The following is a 10364-nucleotide window of genomic DNA, read 5'->3' on the forward strand; positions in this document are numbered from 1 at the left end:
AAACAACCTGGATGAAGTGGATAAAATGGGCTCAGGCAGAGTTTTGGGATAACATTCCTTGTTTTCCTACCCTATTTACTTATTTCAGAGCTCAGATGTGGCCCATGTGGAAGAAGAATACATGTGCACCTGTGTACACTGCATGTTATTGCAGGTAACTGGCAGAATGGATGTGTCCAAGTCTGCAGGTGTCACAGACTGAACCACCAGCCAGTTCATGCACTATCATGGCTGTTAATGATCAGAATTGTTCCTCTAGTACTTATCTGCAGTTTCTGTTTCCCCAAACACGAGGAGCAAAGAGGAAGCATTTTCTTAAGAGTCCTGCTTCCAGATACTGCATGCAAAAATCCCCCTTTATCCTTCCTTTTAGTTCTCTCTTACAAGTATGTTGCTGATGTCTGTCTCCCAGCTCCTTCGATCCCTTGTTTTTCCTCCTTTTCACTTCAAGAAGCTGTCACTTTGGTGACTCTGTTCTCATGTAAGGTAGACAGACAACACAGCTTTATTGGTTCTGATTCTGGCTTCATGTATGGTTTTGGGTATGCTTTTGGAAGCATCTCTGCTGTTTCAGTTGTTGATAAGTTACTGCTTAGGACTTAATTCTGTATGTATAAAACAGCGTGAGGTAGGTTAATTGCTTCAGCAAAGAACACTTGTTGGCCCTATTTCAAACATACTTGATCACAGCTGCGTTTCTTGTCCAAGCAACATGACAAGACATGATGTCCTCAAGAACAGTTAGGTAATCCAGGGACAGAGTGGCCAAGGAACACCACTTCTCAAAAGCTGTATTTCAGCAACATTTTGTCGGTGAGTCTTGAGCCTAGGATGATATGGTTTCCACATTGCTTTTGAAGTGTCCTATGTATTCTGCATGTTTTCCTTTATATTGTAAAAGCTCAGATGCATACAGAATTTTTAAGAGTCAAATGAAGCTCTATTGGGCTACAACTGCAAGAGTAGGACAGCTTTTCAGTAATACCAAATTCTAGCCTAGAAAGAAAACAGCATTTGCCTAAAGATGCTCTGAGTTGCATCCGTTAGAACCAGAAACTTATGATAAAGTATTTCAGTAGTTCGTCCTAGGAAAGTTGTTTTTGCCAAATCCTTTCCATTTACCACAGCCTTACATAGCCTGGGTAATTTCTTATCCAAATTGCTATGGCAAACATGGGCAGGGGAGGCAGTATGGGGCAATGGGTTACTGAGTGCTGTGTCAGCTCAGTGGTGCTGACAACAGTTTCACCTACTGTAATCAGACAGATCTGGAAAAAATGAGAAGTAGATTTCTGAAGTGCTGCAAAGTATCAACCTTTTAGTCAAACCACAGTCAACAACAGTTCAGTTGTGGACACGGCCACCAGTAGCAGTCCTTGCCTGTGCTGCTTGAGACTACCGGACTAACCACGGGAACGGCGATCCGGATTAGACTAAAAGGACATTCGTGGCTGCAAATGGCACAGTAAGGAGTAAAACCAAAAGCTTATGAAGAAGGTAACTTGAATGCCCAGAGGGTCATCAGGAGTGTTGTTCCTCATCTTCAGCCACAATGTCATCTTGTTTCTACATGAGCTGGGTTCTTCTGATCCTGTTTACAGGTAACTAAGTGGGTCTAAGTGAATAGGTGGAGGTGGATGGGGTTAACATGCATCAATGTTTCTGAGGGCTGCAATGTTGTGTTACAAAGGAAGGGTGACCACGTGGCACAGAAGCTGCATGTTTGTGTTATGAATAGAACTTTGTCACTGTGGCTCAGTATCTTCTTACAGTCTTATTTCCTTTTTAAAACAAAATGATGTCGAGGGTATGTATGATGGTTTTAAAGATGTTCCTGCTAGTCTTGTTGAATTATCTTTTGGGTTTTTAGGTAATTATGATCTGAGATGAGCAGAGAACTTTAAATCATTTGAGAAAACATGTAAAATGGATATTTCACTTCAACTGGCCTTGTGAAGGGGACTGCTTAGGAAAACAGAGTAAAGGTCAACTGTGGCTTCTGGTGGTTTTTAGCCAATATGAAATTTTATTGGAACAAATAGATAATTTCTCCTTTTTTTATTCTGATAATTCCTTTTTTATTCTCTTATTTTGTTCTGGGAAAATATTGTTAAAGGCAATAGCACTAAAAAACAGGTTGCAGGGTGGTAGTAGTATAGGCAGATATTAAAAATTTGGTGGTAGGATAAGTTCAGCAGACAGAAAAGTTGTGTCACAGATACTGTTCCTTGTAGTTCTTTCTAAAGCCTTTTATGATGAGACTCATTTCGAGCTTGCTGTTTTATATTAAACAAAATACGTTAGTTTCAGAGATTAGTTTCTAGTATGCTATTGTGACAAAATCTCTGCATGCAGAGTTGTTTTTAACTGTAATAGCTTAGGAAAATGACTGAGCTGGGCAAAACAGCTTTTTCACAAGGGACAATTGCAATCAAGCCCATATAGAGCATGTGATCCACTGGTGCATGTTGGCATGCGTGCCTTGCGGAGCTCCCTTCCTAATTACAGACTGCTAGACTTAATAGAGACAATTTGTTTCCTGTACTTGCTGCAGAGAATTCTATCCTTCAAACATTAATACAGACAGATTTAAATATTTACACATGATCCCATGTTACTGAATTGGGTTAGAAATATGTGGTAGTAAGAATATGGCAAACTGTTTTCTTTGAAGTACATGTAGACAAAATGTACAACTCGGGAGCCTTGCTGCATAACCTGTTAGAAGGAGGTGGCTACAGCCTGGCTATAACTGGATCACCAGAGTACAAATGATTTTGTATGGTATTTAACACAGCTTTTATCAAAACCCTCCTTAAAGGGAATAGTGACTGGATTGGTCTAAATACAGCAAAATAAACTCTCTCACAGTGAATGGGCTGCTAGGTCTCACTGTTCTAACTTGAATTGAGTGACACAGCCTTCTGGAAACGCGAAAAATGACCTATAATGGGAACCAAACAAGTTAGAAACTGCGTAAGAATGAGGGAAGTAAGGTAGTAAAAGAAGAAGGTATAAAATCTCTCAGAAAAGCTTTGAAAAATATCTCCTGATAGGAATGGTCTAAATCTGGCATTAGGCAAGAACAAAGGGAATGCATTCAGTAGTGATTATTCTGATGAAACCTGCATTTTAGTGGCTTTTCATGGAAAGGGAGGAAGGGTTTCCCACAATGATTTTAATGACGGTCAATGTCCTGCTGTTCTTCCATGTGTGGCAATTTAAGGCAGAAACTAACAAGATAACAGACTGGACGTGGCTAAAGAGATGCCACAGAGATGTGCAGATCGAAAACTATTTTCTCTTTACCTCTCTGCCTACCTGCAGGGGATACAGAAAGTGTATTTCTTCTTTCTCTGGCTAGAGATGCATTCTGCACAAATCACTTGCCCAACCATTATCCCTCATTGCTGGGATTCACATCTATTCATGGAAAACCTAACCCAGCAGTGCCTGGTGGTGTTTGTAAGATGGGAGGTACCGAGTCATGCAAGATGTGTGAGAAGCTTCCATTTGCATGCCCTGTGCTCAACAACTGTTTGTCTTTTTGTCCGCAGGCCCCACAGTATCAGAATCGGTTGTGAAAGGAGAGGCTGGTCAGAATGTCACCGTGCCCTGCTTTTACAGTGTTAAGAGTACATACGACATCACATCAATGTGCTGGGGTCGTGGCAGCTGCCCCTCTTCAAAGTGTTATCAGCCCATTATCTGGACAGACGGCTGGAAGGTGACAGTACAGTATGACAGCAGGTATAGGTTGAAAGGGAACCTGCTTGTGGGCGACGTGTCCCTCACAATCATGAATGCCAAGGAAGCAGACAGTGGGACATACTGCTGCCGCGTGGAGATCCCAGGGTGGTTCAATGATCAGACAAGTAACCATGAGGTTGTGATAGAGAAAGGTGAGTGTAGAGGTGTGTTCTTGTGCAAGTACCACTGTGGTAAATCTGCTGTTGGGTCTCGATTTCAAAGCTTGTGTTGGAAGTGATTTCTGTGATCATCTATAGGACTGATCTTTAGGACTTTGCAGAACTGCTGCTACTGCTGTTTAGATGGAGCAGTCTTTGGCATTGTTGTAATCCCAGCACAGCCACTGCAATTAAAAAAAGGACATGGTGCTTTGTTTAATGGTGCGCAACACTACTGAGCTTTCTTAGAAACACTATTTGAAGAATTCAAGAGAAAGGGCACCACAGTCTCATTAATTCATCCAGAGCATTATAGTTTTCTTAGAAAAGGGTGGTTCATTTTCCCTGCTTGATTCTAGAGCAAAGCACAGAGACAAAACATTCGTATAGACTTGCTGCTTTTAATAGAATCTTCCTCTGATATTTTGTTTTTTTGTCCTGTCTGTAAAAATCATGATAATGTACAGAATAAGTGACTGGCAGATGTACTGTGTAGCTGGTGCTAATTAATTTATTATATAAACACTTTATTCTTTTCACCATGTAAATTCACAAGGTTTATTGTAAGTCAAGGTTTATTGTAACGTATGTTGGTTTTATTTTTTAATATCAGCTAGGATCTCTACTGCAAGTCCTCACACTTACACCTCTGAACAGACCTCAGGTAACTTTTATCAAAGTATTAATAGCATATATAAACTATATTACAAATGGGGATCTTAGGAAGCAGAGTGACAGACAATAGAAAATTCGGTTAAAGTTTACTAGACATGACCATAGAACCAGAGATCAGAACTCGAATTTAAATTCTGACTCACTTTCTATAGAAAGTCCAACAGAAGGAACGTTTATACATGAAAGGAAGCTTGATTCAAGGTGTTATGCTTAAGTAGATGTTTTATTGGTGCTGTGAGCATTGTTTTCCTTGTGACTGTTGTTTTGGTGTGTTGTTTTATTTGTGCTAAAATGCCTTCTGGAAATGCATCCCATGAACAGGAAACCACAAATTTTTAGGAGTTAGGTGTTTCCACTACCTAGTTTATTTGTTGCTTTATAATATAGAACTGTTCTACTGGGCTATCTCAAAGTACATCTTATTCAGGACCCTGTGGCAGTCCATGTCAGCTGATTAAGGGGGATTGTAGAAACAGGGCAGTAATTTTGTGCTACAGCACCAGAGTATTCTTCTGCCCTGCTATAACGTGTGTCTCAGGGGGCTGCCCACATCCTCTGTAGCCTATGCATATTTAATTTTGTGAGGCCCCTCACTGTAGCGGAAGAGACGGTGAACAACTCAGTTTCTCCAATCCACTCACAAGTTTATAGACTTGTATCATATACCCACCCAGCTGCATCTTTTTCAGTCTGAAAGACACAACTTTCATTTCTAGTGCACAAGAGAGCTCATGATGTAGATAACTTAATCTCTGGATTTTGAACGCAAAATCAGGGATGCTTTTTGTATTTCTCCCTGTGTCTCGGATGTTTCCACCTACGCAACTCTAAAATGTTACAACAGTTGTGTTTTCTTCTTGGAAGAAGAAGTGAAAACTTTCTCAGCTGTTTCTGTTCTAGTTGCAGATAGCATGGCTTCCAATCTTAGAGCTCACAGGTTTTTTTAGCCTTGTGACATCTTCCTCAGCTTCTGGTGGAACAATTTATGTTTTCAAAGTACAAGTTAGTATGTGCATGTTCATAGAGAGGGAGGCTGGAAAAGGCAGGTGGCCATATGTAGGAATAGTCCAGAATCTCCAATAGAAGAGACCAGTGAAACAGATGATCCTGTCCTCTTCAAAATAAAGCTTCTGGGATGAGGGTAACAATTTAAAACATCAAACGAACAAGCTGGATTTGTCATAATGTGAACGGGAAATTCTGTTTTCAGGAGGGTTGTATATCATCTGACAGCCCATGGAGAAACTGAGACTGATGGTACAGAAGGCATCAGTTTATAGCTCTGAATTTTAAGTACTGCAAATAGCTTTGCTCTGGGAAATTACCTCAAAATATGCTGCAGGTCCTTATGCAAACACATCACACATTGCTCAGTCTGTTTACTGTATAGCTGCCTGGGACTTTGAAAGGATCACTTGCTTTCTCTAACTCTGCACCACATTTTCAAGGCCCTGAGGTAACCTTAGTCAGTTTTCATCCGACAACCCATGTTTGCTTTAGGTGTCCACTGCCTCTTCATAGCTGCAGAAACAGAAGCCTACCTTGGTTACTCCTTCCAAGCACTGTGTTAAGGTAATAGCAAGAGCTAAGTGTTACCTGGAAGGAATTCAAAGCTCTGAAAAGGGCAGCAGAGGCTCAGTATTCAGCGTTTTGTGCTGCCCTCTGAAAGCATCAAGCTCTTTGTGATACACAGGGCTGAGACTCCTGCTAGAGAAATACTTAGTTCAGTGGTCCCAGGTCAGTAGTACCTGTCAAAGCAGAATGGTTCCCTGTGCAAGTGATGTGTTTGTTTTGCCTTTTCTCAGCTCCTGGGAGTGCCAGTGAATCCTCCTTTACCATCACAAGAACATGGCCATCGGTTTCTGCTTCAGAAGCCCCTCAAACGGTAAGCATCTCTGTTGTGCTATAGCATATCTAGACAAAATGGATAGACAGGAGGTTATTGAGTCATCCCACTTGCACTGCTTTAGCTGGACTGCCAAAGAATGGGGTTTTTTTTGTAGTCTGCATGTTTAGTGCTTATGAAAGAATGCTTATGTGCTCATTATTAAAGAGGAAAAAGTATAAAACCTGCTTTGCATGCATAAAGTACTTCCTACTAATGGAGGAAGAGCTTTGAGAACATCTATATTGTCTTTCAGGCCTCTGGTCCCTGCTCAAGCACCTTGGACTGCTTGGACATAACTGCAAACCTGCAGGTACAGGAGGATGTGGGGGAGTGAAAGTTGCACCACCTAACAGCAGAGGGATGCTCTATACTACTGTAAAATGGGGCTCAAACTGGGACTTTTACTACAGAGCTGCCAAATACATATGAATGGCCTTTGAATACTGTATGGGCTTCTTGCTCTCAGTGCCATTAATGCTCATCTGTTCTGTGTTTTACAGAATGTGTCTGTATCACTTCCCAGTCAGCAGCATTCACAAAATGAACTATACATTGGGATCGGTTTATCTGTGGTCCTTCTAGCCATCCTGATTTTGGCTCTGTTCCTCACTAGACGTAAGTAGTTTCCACAGGTGGTTATACAAGGATTGATTAGGTATGCCAAATCATAGCCATCTTCTGCTTCAGGGAGGTGAGCTGAGATCTCTGGATGGCCCCACTCTGTGCGCTGCACTGTGATTGCTTGCTCAGCTCTCCCCCTAGCCTCTAGGGCACAGGACAGCAAAGCGTAAATGTGATACGCGCCTGTCTCTCCCGTCCCACTTCTTTCCTCTTCCCCATGCCTTAGTTGCCATGTTGTCCCAGTCCTTCCCAATCATAATGGGAAGGGCACTTGTTTATATAATTATGTCCAATATTTTTCTGTGGGCCATACTTCCTGCATAGAGGCTTTTGGTTAGACTAAGCCATGTGAATTAAATTTCATAGGAAATAATGGGAATTTCCTGTACTGAAAATATCTGCTTAAAGTTCCCTTATTTAGTTTCTTATACTTGATTTTTTTTTTAACCCTCTACTTGCTTCTGATGGTTTAAAGAATTTTTTTCTTTTTTCTTTATTTTCATTCTTGATGGTCTTTAGAATATTTATTCAAAACAAAGAAGATGGGTGACTTTTCAAAGTAAGTATTCTGTTTCTGCTTGGGCTAATAGAACAAACTAGGTTGCAGAAAGAAAATGTTGCCAGTAAGCAGATCAGTCCAGCACATACTCTGACATTTTTTTTTTTTTTAATGTCAAGTTAATAGGACACATTGCAAAAAGAAATAACTAAATCCTGCTACTTAATGTTAGTTAGTAAGCAAAAATGAATGTAACTGTCAGTTCATTGCATTAGGAAGCATGCAAACTTCAGGTGTGGGTTGTCTCATAAGTGGAAAAATGATTCATTGTCAGTCATGTTCAGATAAGTGGGGTTTTGCGTGTTTTACATTTTTCTAGGGGGCTGGTTAATGTAGCTCTCTGCTCTCTGTTTCTATTGTCTGTTTTAACAGCATGGCTTTTGCTCTTTTGTGCAGCTTCGTTGCATTTTGGAGGCCAGCAGGTGCAGGGAACCACAGTGCACTGGAAGACGATGTCCATGCAGAGGAAAATGTTTATATAGTACACTAAGGACTGTATTCATGCTTGCCTTGGTTAGTGCTGAGAGATCAAATGGCTTGAACAATGTCAGCTGCTCCCTCTGCTCAGCAGCAAAATGTGACTGGACTATTGAAGCATTATTCACATAATTCTGGTAAAACAAATAAAAGCTACACTTGTAATTAAAATCTTTTATCAGCCTGTTCCAGAAACAGAAACCCTACTGGCTTGAGTGGAAATTTCCAGAATCTACTTATCAAACTCTAAAGAAAGTTACCATTATATTTATTATCTGCTTCAACTTCTCTTTTCCTTTCTGGAAAGAAAAAAGAAGGAAATGCCAGAATAGCAATTTCATCACAAAAGGAAAACCACACACTTAACAATACACAGTGAAGACAAACCTTTTTTTATCTGCCAGCTGCAAAAGAGTCTATGCCCTCAGAGGGCAGAAGCACTAGCTACACGAGTCCATGCCATCAGAGGGCAGAAGCAATTGGATAGCTACCGTGACGAAGATGACACATAATAAAACTTGATATATTAGTATTTCAATACACATTTGGTTGAATTTGCATTAAAGTCAGATATCCCCAGTCCTGGTAACAGCTCAGTAATGCAATGTACTAATTCCTGTCCAGCCACAATTAAATCTGGAGGAGCTGTTGACCCCCCCTCATGGGCTCTCCTCAGAGCCTACAGGATCAGTATTTCCATGTGCAGAATACTCACAGATTCTTTTCAGAGAACTATGACTGAAGGTGTTTTCCTCTGCAATATACATAACTTTTTCTGTGTCGTTCTCTTTTTCACCTTGGATATGCAGCATAATGCATACAAATACATGCAGGCAGAAGCACCCTGTGCTTTTTCATTACTTCCACTCATTTTGGTGGATCTTGGAACAGGTATTTCATAATGAGCCCCAGACATAAACAGGTGGCACTTGGAACCCTGTTAGCCCATTAAGAGGTCATTCAGCTGCATTCAAGCTGCCATCACACTGAGTGTGGTAGGGTTAATGAGCTGCAAACTGATTTGTTTGAGACAGCTCTCTCCTTTCTCCTTCTGCCTGCGAGAAGCCACTAGATAGCAGCACAGGAGCAGAAAGCAAGTCACATTTTCCTGATTCTTCTCAGCACACTTGGATTTTGGGTGGCCTTTTTCAATGCACTTTGCTGCATTTAGCCCAGTCTTTAGAAAGTAACAAAGCTGGTATGATGCTGCTTTTGTCCTCTTCCTTCTCTGGACACATGAAACACAGTGACTGACTCTGTTTGGACAAGCTCCATGGAAAATGGTAGCTGGATACCGACACAAATTTGTGGGATTCAGCTGTTCCCCCCACTGGCTTAAGCTGGGCATTTGCTCACAGCCACTGCTTGATGGTGGGTGATGGGAAACAGAGCTGTAGGGTCATTGCAGGGAAAATGCTGGCAGGATGTTGGGTGCATCATGTTTCGTTAGTTCTCTTCACAGACCAGCTGGGGCTGTATGTACTTGGCATTGTATGAACTGTACCTGGTAGAATACAGCAATTAGATATTTTACTGACTGCTGTTAACCTGTCTTATATTGTTCACAAAAGGATGCTGCTGAACTGTTGAGTATGTCCCCACTGGCTGCTGTTTACGCTGCTCTGAGACATGTGAGGGTACAGAGCAGCATTGCATCATCACTTTCATTCAGAATAAACTCAGAATAGTTCTTCGAGCTTCGTGCTGCTTGATCTGCTACTAAGTTGGCTACAGCAGCATCAGTTGGCTGGTGAAAGAAAGGCATCCTGACTTTGCTGGAGCCTAATCTATTGGGAGACTACTTCATGCCACATAATGTAGTAGTGGTGTGCTGGGTGAGGAAGTTAATGAGAGGTGGCCTCCTACACTGATGAACTACTGAGTCCAACAGGTCTGCAATGACAAGAGTCCTTCTCTGATGCTATGTGTGTGGGATGCTGAACAACTAATTCCTCTCCAACCTTCCTGTGCTACTCAAGATTTTGGAGACCTGTTCGCAGTACTCCATAGCTTATCTTTTTTTCCAGACTGACTCATCTTGGACTCCCAATCTGATTCTCCTGTGGAATTTCTTCCCATACATTTCACCATTCTTTTTGCCCTTCTTGGAATGCTTTCTCAATCTTAAAATATGCTCTTGAGAGGACTAGAATTACACATAGAATCCAAGGTAGATTTGCACAGTGGGGTAATGCTGTCTCCTGCTTTGTTTTTTATGCCTCTACTAATAATTGCT

At 41.3% G+C, this 10364-nt stretch overlaps 2 protein-coding genes across 3 annotated transcripts in view; one reads left to right on the plus strand and one right to left on the minus strand.

Moving 5' to 3' along the window:
* Positions 1-1206: 1206 nt before the first annotated feature.
* On the plus strand, positions 1207-8666 carry LOC136020233 (hepatitis A virus cellular receptor 1 homolog). Of its 2 annotated transcripts, XM_065691109.1 has the most exons (8): positions 1208-1601; positions 3558-3902; positions 4522-4572; positions 6389-6468; positions 6725-6781; positions 6972-7086; positions 7612-7651; positions 8048-8666. In XM_065691109.1, exons 1-8 carry the CDS (start codon positions 1553-1555, stop codon positions 8139-8141), a joined length of 831 nt encoding a protein of 276 aa, XP_065547181.1. In that variant the 5' UTR covers positions 1208-1552; the 3' UTR covers positions 8142-8666. The 2 variants fall into 2 exon arrangements, with proteins under 2 accessions (XP_065547182.1, XP_065547181.1); XM_065691110.1 differs by lacking the exon at positions 4522-4572 and having other exon boundaries at positions 1207-1601.
* The window catches only part of SGCD (sarcoglycan delta), a 396287-nt gene continuing 389888 nt past the window's right edge, over positions 3966-10364 (minus strand). Inside the window, exon 8 of the mRNA XM_065691107.1 lies at positions 3966-4093. Coding sequence (XP_065547179.1) covers positions 4049-4093 — 45 coding nt within the window. The 3' untranslated portion in view covers positions 3966-4048. The remainder of the gene's footprint in view (positions 4094-10364) is intronic.

This window comes from Lathamus discolor, chromosome 10 (assembly GCF_037157495.1).
Source record: "Lathamus discolor isolate bLatDis1 chromosome 10, bLatDis1.hap1, whole genome shotgun sequence".
Lineage (NCBI taxonomy): Eukaryota > Metazoa > Chordata > Aves > Psittaciformes > Psittacidae > Lathamus > Lathamus discolor.